Raw genomic sequence first — 19,128 nt, 5'->3', positions numbered from 1 at the left:
CATCTCTGAGTACACAGCCCACCACAAAAGCCAGGACCATTTTTATCTCATACATGTGCCCACTTACTGACTCATTTCATGGTACACGGCTCTTACCCAGAGTAAATTTTCCACTATCACTGTTATAGCTTCGATGACTGTGCGAATGTCCATGGCCCCCATGATCATGTTCATCTGTGTGATGAACAGTCATGGTGCAAGTATCCACATAGTTGACAAGGCCAGGACATAGAGACAGGAACTCACGTGCTGTCACAGAGTCACTGATCGATAATCTTGATCCTTCTAATACATCTGCAATCCCCTCACACTGAAAAAATATTAAATTAAATTAGTTACATTATATACACCATCCTGTAACACTCAACAGGTTGACACAATGATGATGAAAAAAATTACTCGAGATAAATCCACAATATTTGAAACATCAAATAGATTCTTGTACATATCATTTGTCATTAAAATCAAAACTGTATCTCTTTACCCTAACAAAACAAACAATTGTGTAACTAGCTGTTTCAAACAACAAACCACTCATAATGTATCCAGTGTATATATAAAAATCCTTACAAAGTCTAACGAATGATACACAGGGCAATAGGTAGAAACTTAATAGCATTCTGGAACTTTCCAGACTGTTAAGAATCATAATTATATTATTAAAAATGAAGTTGTTTCTATTCTATATAGAAGAAATTGCATGAAAAGTATGAAATTCTTGAGTTAACTATAATTGCATCTCGTATCAATTTCAGCCTCACACAAGGCCAGTGGAAACCTGCTGCTGTAACTGTCTTTGTCCTGAAGTCAGTTGTTCCTGTACTTGACTTAGATCATGCTTTTTTCCTTTGTACACTTTTTTGTTAGGTGATAAAAGATCTCAATGTGAGGTCAAAATATAAATTATTCATCTTACCATGTTTAACTGTTTCCACGAGGATTAATCTGTACCAGCGAGCTTTCTTTGAAGGCTTCATGATGCCCCCCCTCATGCCATTTGTGCTGCTAAACAGCATTTATTATAGATAAGTAAGACACACATGCAATAGTTGATGAAATGTTTTGTCTGCACAGTAGGTTTTCAGTGAAATGCAGAGAACTATAAAGACAGCAGGTAGCAGAGGAGGATAATGATGGTGACTGATAATGATGATGAGTGATGACTGATGAAGATGCAGCAGCAGTGGTGGTGGTGGCAGCAGCAACAAAAGTGAAAGCAGTAGTACTGGGCTACCAGTACAGCCTCTATTGCTACCATTGCCTCTCCCTAATCCCCCATCTCTCATATATTCTGGCCTCCTTCCTTCTCGCTTCTGTGTGACTTTTCAATGGTCCAAGTCAGACTGAAATATCATTGCTTTCTTTCTCCTAAGTGCAGGGTATTTGTCTATTGTTTCAGCCTTTGAATTGTGACTTTATATTCTTTTTCAAACCACTTAAAGCACCTGTAAATTTTGAAAGTGAAAAACTCTTAAAAGTTCCCAGAGGTCCATACAGGTAACCCAGTAATTGCAAAAAGCATTAAGTGAAAAGGCCAATGAAATAGACAGATTCAATATGCTACACTGTCAGTAACATGTCAAAAGTCATACAGAGAGGGGCTGAAGCACCTAGTAGTAGATGGGTGAGGTGTGTGTGCATGATACTCAATCTATGGAGACCCTTCTCAAGGTGACAATTGCTGCTGAAAGAGGAGGGCCAAATACCTGTCCTACCACTCTTTATACCTTGTTGCTTGTCTGTAGGGCCCACATTGCTCACCACTTTCCAATGGGCGTTGTCATGTATGTGGCCCATAAATTTACTATGATACATGTTCTGCTATAAAGTAAGCTTGAAATAACCTGAGCAACAATAGAATTCCACGTCCTTCTGCTAGGCATAAAGATGTGCTGACCACGTCTGGGACTAATAGAACACAATGGGAATCCAAGTAGACAGTGAACCAGAATCCATTTAACCGAGTATTCAAGAAGAGAGTAACGAGGATCACCTGGAGTTCCACAGAGAACATGTTTGGCAACTGTGCACAATAAAAGTCCTCCAGGGTGATCACTGCAAAGCCAACCTCTCTGCTCTCAGATACATTGAGGTCACATTCTAAGAAGGCAGGCCACACCTAAACAAGAAACAGCACGTACATGAATGGTACACAATACCGACAAAATGAAAATTAGATACAAGAGCAACATCTGGGTATCTTTATTGTAGACATTTCGCCATCCACTGGCTTTTCAATACATATTCAAGGACATAACTGGAATATAAGAACTATATACAAAAGATGAGGTAATCAGTCGCTCAGTCTTGAAATTGGTGCTCTTCACACCAATTTCAAGGCTTAGAGACTAATTACCTCATCTTTTGTATATAGCTCTTATCTTCCAGTTATGGTCTTGAATTTATATTAATAAGGCCAGTAAATGGCGAAATGTCTACAATAACGATACCCAGATGTTGCATGTGTCTAATTTTCATGTTAGGGAACTTCAGGAGGATTTAAACAAACTCTATTCTTGGTCAGAAAAGTGGCAGATGCAGTTCAATGTAGATAAATGCAAGGTTCTGAAGCTTGGGAGTGCCCATAACCCTAGTACTTATAAGTTAAATGATGTAGAACTTAGCCATACAGATTGCAAAAAGGACTTGGGGGTTATAGTGAGCAGCAACCTTAAACCAAGACAGCAATGCCTAAGCGTACGTAATAAGGCAAATAGATTACTGGGATTTATATCAAGAAGTGTAAGCAACAGAAGTCCAGAGGTCATACTGCAGCTTTATACATCATTAGTAAGGCCTCACCTTGATTATGCAGCTCAGTTCTGGTCTCCGTATTACAAAATGGACATAAATTCGTTAGAAAACATTCAGCGTAGGATGACTAAATTAATACATAGCATCAGAAATCTTCCTTATGAAGAAAGATTGAAGACTCTTAAGTTACATTCACTTGTTAGACGAAGAATGAGGGGAGACCTGATCGAAGTGTATAAGTGGAAGATAGGTATTAATAAAGGGGATATTAATAAGGTCTTGAGGATGTCTCTCCAAGAGAGAACGCGCAGTAATGGATTTAAATTAGATAAGTTTAGATTTAGAAAGGACATAGGAAAGTATTGGTTTGGAAATAGGGTAGTTGATGAGTGGAACAGTCTACCTAGTTGGGTTATTGAGGCTGGGACTTTGGGTAGTTTCAAATCTAGGTTGGATAAGTACATGAGTGGGAGGGGTTGGATTTGAGTGGGACTTTCACATCAGAGCTTATTTCTTGGGTGGCATTGAAAATTGGGTGGGTCAAATGTTTTGTTAGTGGGATGAATTGTAAAGGACCTGCCTAGTATGGGCCAGCAGGCCTCCTGCAGTGTTCCTCCTTTCTTATGTTCTTATGTTCTTATGTAAGCCTTCCACAGCCAAAGGGCTCACTCTCTTCTATGAAGGTAAAGATGGTAGTGTAAACTGAGTTTCAAGATGTTTACCTGGAGTTTACCTGGAGAGAGTTCCGGGGGTCAACGCCCCCGCGGCCCGGTCTGAGACCAGGCCTCCTGGTGGATCAGAGCCTGATCAACCAGGCTGTTGCTGCTGGCTGCACGCAAACCAACATACGAGCCACAGCCCGGCTGATCCGGAACCGACTTTAGGTGCTTGTCCAGTGCCAGCTTGAAGACTGCCAGGGGTCTGTTGGTAATCCCCCTTATGTGTGCTGGGAGGCAGTTGAACAGTCTCGGGCCCCTGACACTTATTGTATGGTCTCTTAACGTGCTAGTGACACCCCTGCTTTTCATTGGGGGGATGGTGCATCGTCTGCCAAGTCTTTTGCTTTCGTAGTGGGTGATTTTCGTGTGCAAGTTCGGTACTAGTCCCTCTAGGATTTTCCAGGTGTATATAATCATGTATCTCTCCCTCCTGCGTTCCAGGGAATACAGGTTTAGGAACCTCAAGCGCTCCCAATAATTGAGGTGTTTTATCTCCGTTATGCGCGCCGTGAAAGTTCTCTGTACATTTTCTAGGTCGGCAATTTCACCTGCCTTGAAAGGTGCTGTTAGTGTGCAGCAATATTCCAGCCTAGATAGAACAAGTGACCTGAAGAGTGTCAGCATGGGCTTGGCCTCCCTAGTTTTGAAGGTTCTCATTATCCATCCTGTCATTTTTCTAGCAGATGCGATTGATACAATGTTATGGTCCTTGAAGGTGAGATCCTCCGACATGATCACTTCCAGGTCTTTGACGTTGGTGTTTCGCTCTATTTTGTGGCCAGAATTTGTTTTGTACTCTGATGAAGATTTAATTTCCTCATGTTTACCATATCTGAGTAATTGAAATTTCTCATCGTTGAACTTCATATTGTTTTCTGCAGCCCACTGAAAGATTTGGTTGATGTCTGCCTGGAGCTTTGCAGTGTCTGCAATGGAAGACACTGTCATGCAGATTCGGGTGTCATCTGCAAAGGAAGACACGGTGCTGTGGCTGACATCCTTGTCTATGTCGGATATAAGGATGAGGAACAAGATGGGAGCGAGTACTGTGCCTTGTGGAACAGAGCTTTTCACCGTAGCTGCCTCGGACTTTACTCTGTTGACGACTACTCTCTGTGTTCTGTTAGTGAGGAAATTATAGATCCATCGACCGACTTTTCCTGTTATTCCTTTAGCACGCATTTTGTGCGCTATTACGCCATGGTCACACTTGTCGAAGGCTTTTGCAAAGTCTGTATATATTACATCTGCATTCTTTTTGTCTTCTAGTGCATTTGGGACCTTGTCGTAGTGGTCCAATAGTTGAGACAGACAGGAGCGACCTGTTCTAAACCCATGTTGCCCTGGGTTGTGTAACTGATGGGTTTCTAGATGCGTGGTGATCTTGCTTCTTAGGACCCTTTCAAAGATTTTTATGATATGGGATGTTAGTGCTATTGGTCTGTAGTTCTTTGCTGTTGCTTTACTGCCCCCTTTGTGGAGTGGGGCTATGTCTGTTGTTTTTAGTAACTGTGGGACGACCCCCGTGTCCATGCTCCCTCTCCATAGGATGGAAAAGGCTCGTGATAGGGGCTTCTTGCAGTTCTTGATGAACACAGAGTTCCATGAGTCTGGCCCTGGGGCAGAGTGCATGGGCATGTCATTTATCGCCTGTTCGAAGTCATTTGGCGTCAGGATAACATCGGATAGGCTTGTGTTAATCAAATTTTGTGGCTCTCTCATAAAAAATTCATTTTGATCTTCGACTCTCAGAACAGAAATAGGTAATGCAGTCTCAGCTTCTAACGGCAGAGATCCAGGGACAAACTCACCGGATTTGACATAAATTTAGGTTCTCAACAGGGCAAGTACAGAATACCACAGCGCAAAGCAATATCTCAAGATGTTGGGCAGGGTCTAGCAGGTAAAGAAAGATAGACTGAGAAGTGACGTATATATGGAAGCCATGCTCTAGCCTGGACAGAGAAGTAATGTATATATGAGAGATGCTCCAGCCTGAAATGACACAAGGCCGCATATATAGAGCATGGTCCCCCAATTCTTTCCAAGTGAGGTTGTTTTTTATTAGCTACAACGGCCTGTGCAGTATGAGCCCTACTCCCATAAGTCTAGAATTTAAACACATCACTTGGATACTGGCCAACCTATTGGTGGTGCGAATGCATATGCTGGGAGAGGACCTTAAAAATGCTTAGTCTTTCTTCTTTGAAGGGTAACTAGTGAGGCCCATTCTCCCGTCCCAAGTGATGAACGTCCAGATTTGAACGTTTCCTGCTCTTTGTTAGTTACTTCGCTGCCAAATGTATGAAGTTTTAGTTTACATACTGATGATTAAATATAACCTAACCCAATCCTAAATTAAAGTAAAGAAAGTAGGATTTGAAAAACTGGAAGCATTAAAAATGTAACGTAGTTCCATGTTATTATTCAGTCCTAACTTTAATAACATTTGTTTAGTTAAACACGGATAGTTTACTTGATTCCCTATATCAGAATCGAGTAAACTATCCGTAAACTTTAACGACACCGACTAAGACACCAGCCAACATCCTGGCAATCATTCACCACCCCTGCCTATCTCCTTACTGTCCTCCGCAACTGGGTTGCTAGCGCACTCACCTCACACACTGAGGTCCGTGGTTCGATCCCCGGTGGCGTGTTTCCTTAAGACACCTGCTGTCCCTGTTCACCTAGCAGTAAATAGGTAGCCTACTGGCGTGGGTCGCATCCTAGGGACAAAACCTATTTTGCCCGAAATGCTCTGCATAACCAGGAGCTTTTTATATATGTAACTTATCTCAGCTAGGTGTGTATAAGCTATAGCATGTACTTGTAAAAATAATCACTAGTATTATTATGGCACTTTCTTCTCCTGCTGCTCCTGCAAGCGAGCGCATGATATTAAAATACTAACTGATAACTAGCAAGGCGGCAGACCCTAAAGATCGCTTTCTACTGCCCCGTCGACACAGTCTTACACATGTGTTGTGGACGATCGGCCGTTTCACTGCTCGGCCTGAAGTCCCCCCCCCCCTCCCCCTTCCTTATACATTTTACATACTCCACCTCCTTTAGCCTTTTTAAAACTTCCTCGTTCCAAACGGGACCAAAATGGAGTGCCCACTCACTGGTGTTGATGCGTTTACGACGAAAGATTAGGTAGTTTGAAGTGCTATCATTAAAGAGGTGCAACAATTGGAATCTCCACAGCAGCGTGCTCAACACTGGATGAAATTCCATATTCTTCTTGTTTATAAACGTTAGTGTTAATGTATAACTGTACTGTTGAAAATTAAAAGTGCTGGTGAGTGTGTATCATCCTCTCCACACGTTTTACACTGTCTTTCCTCTCCGAGTTTTACGTTAACATGACACACACAAAAGTATCGTGAACTAGATGTTTTGACTGATGTGGGTACATCCTCATCCCATCACACCAGCGCCCTGCACCTCGATGCACTCACTCAAGAGACAGTAGCATATCTCAAAACTCTCAATAGGTTATCTCATTAAATGGTAATAACTGACCATAAATTTTAAAGGGGTGGACCGGTAAGCCAGTGGAAGGCCTCGGTCAGATGACCAAAAGCTCCAACGGCGGGTCATCATCTGCCTAAGACTTACATTAGGAAACACTTGTCCTGTTTCCTGATGAACCTTACCTAACCTCAATTGGCAGAGGAGCTGCAACTCAACTCCCTCAAGAGATGAAGGAGCAATAGCTCAACTCTCCCAAGAGGCCCAGGAGCTTTATAGCTCAACACACCCCAAAACCCCAGCACTTGTAACTAAACGCCCTCAAAATGCTCAAGACTTGTAGGTCAACACTCAGGATCTGGAAGGGAGTCAAACACTGATCACATTTATGCAGCAACACTCAGAAAATTAAGACAGCAACAAGACACATGGCTCGTAATTAATGAGACTGATATGCAGAAGGCACTACCTTGAAGCATCACTGAGTGGCATTTCTAACACGAGTCTAGCAATCTGGCAGTGTCAATACTTCAAGAGTATTGGCCACCCTGGTGCTTCTCTGGTGAGACTCCGCGATCAATTGACCTGACCTACACATCACTGACTTTGACACCTCCAACACCTGAATTCTCTTCCCCAATATATACTGATAACCTCACAGGTATACATATATCAGCGTTCCTGCAACTAATTATGAGGCATATAGCTGTGGTAACTAGGACGGAGGCAGGATGAGGGTAGGAGCGAGTAAGGTTGTGAGATTAAAAACAGGTAGGTTAGTAGAGCACTGTGACAACAGGAAGTACCTGGGGGAGGGGGTAACAATGTGGTATCAGCATAACTACTACGCTCTCCTTTCTCTATTTCACGTTAGTATCTGACCTTCCCTTCCTCTCTCACCATTCTCTATCCTTTCCCTTCCCTCGCCTATCAATTTCTCTCTCCCACGGTGGAGCATTTTCACTTCTTTTTTTGGTTGCTTGGCCAAGAATTCAGCGCCAACACACTCACAGCAACACCAGTATGGACTTTAGTTTTGCGAAACATGCTGTATGAACTTAATCTAATTTACAGACCAAGAAAGGGGGCTAACTCCATATTTCGACTGCCAACGGGGATGGAAATTTACAATCTAGATAAATGAGGTGACGGAAATGGGTTTAGCGGAAATTGTAAGGACTCGTCAGGGTAGAGAAGAATGATAAGCGGAGTCCCCCAAGGATAAGTCCTGGGACCCTTCCTATGATATATGTAAACACACTTACTAGGTTTCCGGCGAACCTACTACAGTACAATCCTCTTACTAAGAATAGATTCAATTACTTCAGTGATCGCAGATAACGGGATACGAACGGAAGACTGCAGAAAACCGCGTACACACTTAAAATTATCATGAATGGTCAGCAAGTGGCTACTTATGTTCAATACTTACAGGCGCACTGTGATGAAGATGGGAAAGACCAGAAACAAGACATCAATAAGATAAACAATTTTAATTAGAGGTCAGATAAAAAGAAAGAACCTTCAGAAAGACATTACAACACGTGCGCCACAACACTGTACAGCACGTGCGCCACAACACACTGTACAACACGTGCGTCACAACACACTGTACAGCACGTGCGTCACAACACACTGTACAGCACGTGCGTCACAACACACTGTACAGCACGTGCGCCATAACACAATGTACAACACGTGCGTCACAACACACTGTACAACACGTGTGTCACAAAACACTGTACAGCACGTGCGTCACAACACACTGTACAGCACGTGCGTCACAACACTGTACAGTACGTGCGTCACAACACACTGTACAGCAAGTGCGTCACAACACACTGTACAGCACGTGCGCCACAACACACTACAGCAAGTGCGTCACAACACTGTACAGCACGTGCGTCACAACACACTGTACAGCACGTGCGCCACAAGACACTGTACAGCACGTGCGCCATAACACAATGTACAACACGTGCGTCACAACACACTGTACAACACGTGCGTCACAAAACACTGTACAGCACGTGCGTCACAAAACACTGTACAGCACGTGCGTCACAACACACTGTACAGCACGTGCGTCACAAAACACTGTACAGCACGTGCGTCACAACACACTGTACAGCACGTGCGCCACAAGACACTGTACAACACGTGCGCCACAACACTGTACAGCACGTGCGTCACAACACACTGTACAGCACGTGCGCCACAACACTGTACAGTACGTGCGTCACAACACACTGTACAGCACGTGCGTCACAAGACACTGTACAGCAAGTGCGTCACAACACACTGTACAACACGTGCGCCACAACACACTGTACAGGAAGTGCGTCACAACACTGTACAGCACGTGCGCCACAACACAATGTACAGCACGTGCGTCACAACACTGTACAGCACGTGCGTCACAACACACTGTACAGCACGTGCGCCACAAGACACTGTACAACACGTGGGCCACAACACTGTACAGCTCGAGCGTCACAACACTGTACAGCACGCGCGTCACAACACACTGTACAGCACGTGCGTCACAACACTGTACAGCACGTGCGTCACAACACTGTACAGCACGTGCGTCACAACACTGTACAGCACGTGCGTCACAACACACTGTACATCACGTGCGTCACAACACTGTACAACGTGCGTCACAAAACTGTACAACACGTGCGTCACAACACTGTACAGCACGTGCGTCACAACACTGTACAACACGTGCGTCACAAAACTGTACAACACGTGCGTCACAACACACTGTACAGCACGTGCGTCACAACACACTGTACAACACGTGCGTCACAACACACTGTACGACACGTGCGTCACAACACTGTACAACACGTGCGTAACACACTGTACATCACGTGCGTCACACTACATCACATGCGTCACAACACTACAGCACGTGCGTCACAACACTGTAAAGCACGCGCGTCACGACACACTGTACAACACGTGCGTCACACACTGTACGGCACGTGCGCCAAAACACTACAGTACGTGCGTCACAACAGTGTACACTACTGCGTAACAACACTGTACACCACTGAGTCACAACAGTGTACAACACGTGCGTCACAACACACACACACGATCGAGCACATAAATTGATCCTGGCACAAAAAAAAAACATAGTTTCAAAGACTAATTAATCAAAAAACACAACATACTGGTACCGAGTGTTTAACATGAGAGGGGATAGAACGAGAGACAACTGAAATATTCCCAAAGAAGCCAGACACACACACATTAGAAAGCAAGTCTTCAGTACATGTATGGACAGTGAGGCAGCGGAGATAGACTCGCTAACAAGATTCAATGAACTCATGTTATTATGGCTTACAAGGTTAGAAATCAAACACACCAGTTTGTCGCATCAATTATATAATAGTTAAACACCGACAACAAGCATAGTTTTGTAATAAAGTTGGTAGAATTACCGACAATATGTAAAGTAAAAGGACACAAGTGCAACTAATGTGACATTTATTGTGGCAACGTTTCGCTCTCCAGGAGCTTTATCAAGCCATTACGTAATGGCTTGATAAAGCTCCTGGAGAGCGAAACGTTGCCACAATAAATGTCACATTAGTTGCCCTTGTGTCCTTTTACTTTACAAGCATAGTTTTGCACACACACACACACACACACACACACACACACACACACACACACACACACACACACACACACACACACACACAATCTTCCTTGTAAACTTAATTAAAAACAGTATACGTAGAGACCAAACCGGTAACACAATGAATCAACATGACTCTTCACTGTAATACACACAAACATTCACTATAATACACACAAACACAAACATTAAAGTTGGCAGCGTCCTTCCCCGCCCAACACAAGCTCAGTTGCCACCTTCCATTATAATACACCACACACAGATGACGCAACAAACGTTACGCCAGTGTGTTGTTGGCGGCTTAAATATCTGTTAGGCTAGTGTGCCGGTGGTGATTATTTAAAGACTACGCTAATATGTGATGGTTAAAACATTACGCCAGTGTGAGGTGGTTTAAAGATGACTATACACCTGCGTGTCCCGGTCTTTAAAACTTGGTGAAGCGCGTCCTTCCTGCGCTATAAATGAGACTGAGGAAAAACAGTCATGTAACTGCCGGTCCCAAAGTAATGAACCCAAGAAGCCTTCAGGCAGCAGCGACACGTAATCAGGCAGCACCAGGGTTGCCTCCAGTCAACCATGCTGGGCAACCACACAACTGGACACGGTCGGATCCTGTTTAAAACAAGAGAATATTACGTGCTAAAGCATTTTTAAAGGCACTACTGATAAGAGGGGTAGCGAAGGGTGGGATGTAGGGTTTAAGGGGAGGGGGGGGTTGTGATGAGTTAAAGAGAGGAGGAGAGGGATGGGAGGTGGCGGGGGATGAGCAGGAAGAAGGTGGGAGGATAAGAGGAAAATGGAGGTGAGCCACGATTAGGATGGAAGGGAAGGGGGTGGGAGGTCAGGATTTTGACAATCTTTTACCCCCCTCCTCTCCCCCAGCCTCACCGGACGAACCAACACTGTGATTGTAGCCAATTTTGTTAAAAAGTGCCGGCCACAAGGACACCTTGCATCACAACTGACAAACAATGAATAATCTACAGCAGAAAAAATGTTCCCGAGTTACAGGCTGCAACAGATTACCGCCAGGGCCTACTTGTAATTCTGCCATAGTGGTGTTGCAACCATGGTGGTACTGTCATGGTGGTGTTGCAACCATAGTGGTACTGTCATGGTGGTGTTGCAACCATAGTGGTACTGTCATGGTGTTGCAACCATAGTGGTACTGCCATGGTGTTGCAACCATAGTGGTACTGCCATGGTGATGTTGTAACCATGGTACTGCCATGGTGTTGCAACCATAGTGGTACTGCCATGGTGCTGCAACCACGGTACTGCCATGGTGGTGTTGCAACTATGGTACTGCCATGGTGTTGCAACCATGGTGGTACTGCCATGGTGTTGCAACCATAGTAGTACTGCCATGGTGGTGTTGCTACCATGGTGGTACTGTCATGGTGGTGTTGCTGCAATGGTGGTACTGTCATGGTGGTGTTGCAACCATGGTGGTACTGCCATGGTGTTACAACCATGGTGGTACTGCCATAGTAGTGTTGCAACCATGGTGGTATTGCCATGGTGTTGCAACCATGGTGGTGTTGCAACCATGGTGGTACTGCCTTGGTGGTGTTGCAAATGACGTGAACTCGATACAAATATCTGATAGACACACGAATGATCCGGCCAGTAATTCGTATAGTTCAATCTTAATGACAAAAGACAGGTAAAAGGGGAAGGGGCTAAAAGGTGTATCACCTGAGAAGGGCATAAGTAATAGGAAACTGTCAAGAGCAGGACATGACACCGAGTCAGTTACCCGATTCTCACAAAAGCCAGATAACATCGGCATTTTGTGAAAGGCTGGAAAATGTGATAAGTTCTCGAGGAGGAAAGAATACAAAAATTACTTTGTGTGTAGGATTTAGGAATGAAACTGGGCTAATACGAAACGCCAAAACGCAGACTTCACAAAGTCAAATATGTAAAGATTTTTAAATGTCTCAGAGTTTGTCACGACTGATTCACTGAACTACACGTTATGAAAAAAGACCTGAGGCTCGGAACTTGATACTCACGGTGGATCAGAGTGGATACGATACAACATGCATGATACTGACAAAACAAGAGAGACAAGACTACACTGACAATATTTATGATAGATAATACAGAAATAACTTGAAATAACTTTACTGAAGAGAAAGGTTCTATGATGGCAGGGTATGGAGGCGCATGTCGTGTATGATTTCACAAGCAGATGTGATAAAAGAGATTACAGAAAGTACCCCGCGAACACACAGGTAAGTACACACACAGTGACCACGATGGAGAGATACACACATGATAATGATTAACATATCATCACGAACTTTCGTAATCTGATATACAAACACCTCCATGAAAGTCGAGAGCTAGTTGCAGCACCAAATGGTAAATGGTTACCCCGAGTACCAATAAATAACGCCGCGGTGGCAATGATCATCGGAATCATTAACACATGCAATAGCGAACATCCAAGAGCTTTAGTGATTTCTCACTATTATCAAGGTCATGTCCTTGATGTGAGAAATTATGAAAATACTTGGATGTTCACTGTTTTTTTTCACAGTGGTTGTTTTGCATATTGTCATATCACCTGTTTACTTTGATCTTATTGCGCGCGCGCGCGCACACACACACATACATAACACACATACACACACACGCACATAATGTGTGTGTGTGTGTGTGCATACTATCAGTGCCTTTCTTCTGTCCTGTTTCCACAGTGGGTGTGGTCCACACAAGTGTGAGGAGGCAGCCACGGCGCAAACATTATAGAGCGGAGCTTGAAAATTAAAGAGGTGTTGGCTATGTGGAAACCCAGGTACAGGTAACGGCAGAGGCTTCACTAGGCACTTGCTGAGCCGCTCCAGTATCTTACTTCTCACTTTACAGGTTAGACGAGTGTGTAGGGAGCATGACAACTAGGTCTCTTTATTGTGAAACGTTTCGCCTACACAGTAGGCTTCTTCAGTCAAGTACAGGAAAGGTTGATAGAAGCAGAAGATACTTGAAGACGATGTAATCAGTCCATCACCCTTAAAGTTTTGAGGTGGTCAGTCCCTCAGTCTGGAGAAGAGCATTGTTCCATAGTATGAAACAATATGGAGAAGAAGTGACAGGATGGAGCTTTTATAGCGCCAAGAGGTGAGACGTAGGAGAGGTAAGAACTCAGATGTTGAGAGGTCCCTCTCAAATCTAGCCCCTCTCACTAGTGGAAGTTGTCGAAGTTGATTGCAGGTCTGTACCAAGATACCCTTGTGTTGCAGTGTCTGACAGATTGAACATTAAAATGGTATAAAATACCCCCCTCCCCCCGCTCCTCTCATCTAACGAGTAACAATCCACTGATAGCAGCAGCAGCAGCAGCGCAGATCACAGACACCTGTAGTCACAGGTAATGGTCATCTGGGTACCAGCGCCCAGAGACAAATGGACTGGGTATGCCACATAGATCTCACCCGATTAAACCTCGTGTTTTGCCTAGTCTCTCGTACTTTCAGAAAAAAAAGGCAAGTTTACCACTTAATAACTGATGGTTACGTGCACGATGCTGTCAGGGGTCAACGCCCCCGCGACCTGGTCCCAGACAAGGCCTCCTGGTGGGTCCAGGGGGTCCCTTGGTAATTCCCCTTACATATGACGGGAGCCTCAGGCTATTAAGACTTGGGTTCTTGACACTGTCACCCATCGTACCCCTGTCTCTCACTGGGGGTATTCTGTCAAAATATAATGATAACGGCACACGAATACCAACACTTCGAAAAAAAAAAAAAAACCCACCAAAGTGAGGTTTAGAATTTTTTTTTTTTACTGAGAACATTTCTGTTTTGTGTGCGGCTACATATTTTTTTTTTTACGAAACTAGTATCTTCAAGATGCATCATTTCTTAAAAAAATATAAAAGAATATCCTAGACGGGCATTCTGACAGGAATAAAAAATTCTATTCAAGGTATCTCTACAGTGCCATAACAGAGGAAGACGTGAGGCAAATCCGTTGGTAATTTGTCTTGTGCGTCTTGTGGAACTAACAACACGTTCAGATGAGAGGACACCAAGCACCTTCCTTTCACACACATCGTTTCATACACTAACTCGTGAAGCTTCTACATTGAATGAAATGATTTACAAGAAATCTTCCTATCTATCTCGTACTTGGAGACAAGTACTGAACAATACTGTCGGGTATAGATGAATCAGATAAGGAGAGGCTCTATCAGTTATTAGGCAGATCCCAAGAGTTTTAAAAATGTTTTCGCCCCTTCCTTATATGAGCACAAGCAAACAAACACAGAGAAGCAGACAAACACACACACACACACACACACATACACAGAAAAGAGGCACTAAACTATAGACCTGTGTCACTGACGTGTATAGTATGCCAAGTTATGGAGAAGATTATCAGGAGAGTGGTGGAGCACCTGGAACGGAACAAGATTATAAATGCCAACCAGCATGGATTCATGGAAGGAAAATCATGTGTCACAAACCTTCTGGAGTTTTATGATAAAAATAACAGAAGTAAGACACGAGACAGAGAGGGGTGGGTTGACTGCATCTTCTTGGACTGCAAGAAGGCCTTTGACACAGTTCCTCACAAGAGATTAGTGCAGAAGCTAAAGGATCAGGCTCATATAACAGGAAGGGCACTGCAATGGATCAGAGAATACCTGACAGGGAAGCAACAACGAGTCATGGTACGTAATGATGTATCACAGTGGGCACCTGTGACGAGCGGGGTCCCACAGGGGTCGGTCCTAGGACCAGTGCTATTTTTGGTATATGTGAACGACATGATGGAAGGGTTAGACTCAGAAATGTCCCTGTTCGCAGACGATGTGAAGTTAATGAGGAGAGTTAAATCAAACGAGGACCGGGCAGGACTTCAAAGAGACCTGGACAGACTGGACACCTGGTCCAGCAACTGGCTTCTCGAATTTAATCCTGCCAAATGTAAAGTCATGAAGATAGGGGAAGGGCAAAGAAGATCACAGACAGAGTATAGGCTAGGTGGCCAAAGACTGCAAACCTCACTCAAGGAGAAAGATCTTGGGGTGAGTATAACACCGAGCATGTCTCCGGAAGCACACATCAATCAGATAACTGCTGCAGCATATGGGCGCCTGGCAAACCTGAGAACATCGTTCCGATACCTTAATAAGGAATCGTTCAAGACACTGTACACCGTGTACGTCAGGCCCATACTGGAGTATGCAGCACCTGTTTGGAACCAGCACTTGATAAAGCACGTCAAGAAACTAGAGAAAGTGCAAAGGTTTGCGACAAGGTTAGTTCCAGAGCTAAGGGGAATGTCTCATGAAGAAAGGTTAAGGGAAATCGGCCTGACGACACTAGAGGACAGGAGGGTCAGGGGAGACATGATAACGACATATAAAGTACTGCGCGGAATAGACAAGGTGGACAAAGACAGGATGTTCCAGGGAGGGGACGCAGAAACAAGAGGTCACAATTGGAAGTTGAAGACACAGATGAGTCAGAGAGATATTAGGAAGTATTTCTTCAGTCATAGAGTTGTCAGGCAGTGGAATAGCCTAGAAAGTGATGTAGTGGAGGCAGGAACCATACATAGTTTTAAGACGAGGTTTGATAAAGCTCATGGAGCGGGGAGAGAGAGGGCCCAGTAGCAACCGGTGAAGAGGCGGGGCCAGGAGCTGAGACTCGACCCCTGAAACCACAAATAAGTGAATAGGTGAGGTGAGTACATGTACGTCACGGTCAGGTGTAACATTCACGCATCACTTCGCCATCTCACGCATAATGTGAGCTTCACCGTCCCTGAAAATCGGACACTGTACGTAACCCTCACCTTTGGTGAGTTCTAAAACCTTAACACACTTTCAGCTAGGGCACTACTGGAACTGATCCAATACTCGACACACATTAACTTCGCACGCTGGACGGCAACCATCCTAAGATCAATACAGCTGCCGATCTTGTTGACAAGTTTCTATACAAGATCCTAGCAACAGCTGTAATAAGTAACAATGTGAACAATATATCAACGAAACTATTCACCTGTAAACAGGGCAGAAGAGGGAGGAAAGCCACAAAGTGTAGCAGTGGAAAGAATAAAGAGAATGTGAGGGGTTCAATGGAGGGACGGTGATGCGTGGCGTGCGACTCCAAGAATCTCCTTCAAGGGGTAACTTGTGACTGCTGATTCCGTCGCTTCCCTCGAATCACAACTTAAAAACCCGTCTTCCCTGGTAATTTTCGGCTACATCTCCATGGATCTGCGATGCGCCTTAAAAGTTTATGATTTTGAATGATTATGGATATACCATATATTATAGAACTGGTTACGACAGAAGCAACGTTGTCATTATAACAAACTGATAATTATTTCATTAACTGCATTAAAAGATCCGAATAACCAAAGGTTTGAAGGATTTTTAAATTTTAAGAAATCATTCTATATTGCCTTGCAAACGAAACGGGTCCCCCCCCCCCCCCCGAAAAAAACTGTTGCGTCATGTTAGATGATGTCCTTGATCATCTGGTAGGAGCCAGCGCGACAAGAAAATATGTAACCCAGGGCAAGCTTGTTTTTGTTTTTTTTCCATTGCTTGAATGTTACACTTTCCTGCACATGTTAATCAGCATCCACCAGGATGCTGCTCCTGGTTTTAGGAAACTGCGCCCTTTAAAAGGCTTCCTTTATGCTGGTGAAAAGCTCTTCATCTAAGAAATTTGAGATATCTTCCTTTTCCTTGTTTCCAACCTCATTACCCCCTCATTTTCCAGGCCATGTATGGCGGTCACAGGTTTAGCTAGTCCCCATAGTCTTCGCTGGGACGCGAACCCTGGACAGCATCACACTAGTAGGCTACTGCACCTCTTAAATACCCCCTTCGAGGAAGGTGCCTTTATGCCGGTGAAGGTTCAAACCCATCCTTGCCGAAGTGGCCAGGTAATGCATCTGAAGAGCGCCTTTCATATTAATTAGGCAGACATCCCATTCCTCAGCTGGGATCGACCACACCAGCCTCAAGGCGGGGCTACGCGTCTACACTCAAGCCACGTAGTCCGAAAATCAGGGCAGCGATTTCTCGCATATAAACACTCCAGCGAAAAGGGTCTTCGATGTTGAGGCGGTTTGGTGTCTAAGAGGTTTGAGAGGGTGGCACAGTGTCGTGTCTACGAGGCTCGAGACGCTGACACAGTCTTGAGATGATTTATGGAGGCTCTTCTCTTAAACAGACGCCAATAATCATAACAATAAGTTGCTGGAAATTTTATTGATTACGACTTTCAACTTTCACCATTCGCCTTCTTGTGCATAAATCTATTAATTGCGTCCGCTCCCCTTTCAAGCTACTTCCCTCTTTCTCTTTCTTTCTCCCCTCTCCCTCTATTTATATAAAGGTTTTTACAGGGTTAAGAGGTGCTTCCTGTAATTACAAGCTAATAACTATTACCTGCCTCAGCTCATTTTAAAGCCTTTTTTAATTGTTATGAAACATAAACAGGAAACAGGATGAAACTGGAGCCAGATGTGCGCCAGTGATTTCATTTGGTCACACAACTTTATTTCATTGATGTTGTTATACCGTACTGACTACTGTGATTCTAGATAAAGTGATGTTCTAGACGAGTGATGTTCTAGATGAAGTGATGTTCTAGAGAAGGGTACGGCCAGTGTAGCTGCTGTTTGCTACTCGTGTTGTATACAAGCTATATTCTCGCTGTCAGCGAAGTGTGGTACCTAGACAATATTGGCCTTGTACATAACGGTAAGACAATCCACTTCTCTCTTGTGCAGAAGGTTCTACTGAACTAAAAGATCTATGCAAGCCGGGTCCAGGCAAAAGGAAGCCGTCTTCCTCGGTTCTCTATTCTATCCAGAAGTCGTAGATGAGTCGGGTGGCAAGCAACCCAAGACAATGGAGCATACTCGAGGTGTGAGATTGCTTTAGTCTTGTACAGAGTTTTGTAGCCTCTGCTGTTAAGCAGATACAAGATACGCTTTAATGCTGTTAGTTTATTGTCTGCCTTGCTTGCAAGATTCACCCCTGTGGTTTTTCACACAGTTTGATATCAATTTCATCCCTAGGATATCCACTCCATCCCCTCCAACTCTCCCATTCATTCTTACCACTGCTCCATCAATAACATCATGGTATCTAGAGACCATCATTTGTATTTTCTCAGAAGTAAAGGTAACTTACCATCATTTTTCCCAGGCTGATCTAGCTGTAAACTGGTGATTGATGTACCTGAGAGCAGCTGGCATTTTCTCTCTTAGATAGGTAAATGTCAAGAGTACAGTCATCTGCATCGACATGGGAGTTTGGGATGAGATGAAGGTCACCGAAGCAAACATTCCATAACAATGGACCAAGCACACTTCCTGTGAAACACTACCACCGATTGAGTGTCTTGCTGACTCGGTCTCACCGAGGGTGTAGTGCAGAGCCAGAGACTCCCAAACATTTATAGTTTTGCCAAAAGTTCCTGGTGCCGTACTCGGTCGAAACCACTAGCTATGCCCTATGTTACTACACAGCTAATC

At 44.1% G+C, this 19,128-nt stretch overlaps 1 protein-coding gene across 2 annotated transcripts in view; it reads right to left on the bottom strand.

The window, feature by feature from the left end:
- Positions 1 to 19,128, bottom strand: part of LOC128706226 (zinc transporter foi) — a 100,437-nt gene that overhangs the window by 39,094 nt on the left and 42,215 nt on the right. For both annotated transcript variants that reach the window (XM_070084767.1, XM_070084768.1), the window contains exon 4: positions 97 to 310. In XM_070084767.1, coding sequence (XP_069940868.1) covers positions 97 to 310 — 214 coding nt within the window. The remainder of the gene's footprint in view (positions 1 to 96; positions 311 to 19,128) is intronic.

This window comes from Cherax quadricarinatus, chromosome 14 (genome assembly GCF_038502225.1).
Source record: "Cherax quadricarinatus isolate ZL_2023a chromosome 14, ASM3850222v1, whole genome shotgun sequence".
Taxonomy (NCBI): Eukaryota; Metazoa; Arthropoda; class Malacostraca; order Decapoda; family Parastacidae; genus Cherax; species Cherax quadricarinatus.
Note: the sequence above shows the minus strand (reverse complement) of the source record. Positions and strands in the feature narration are given on the sequence as shown.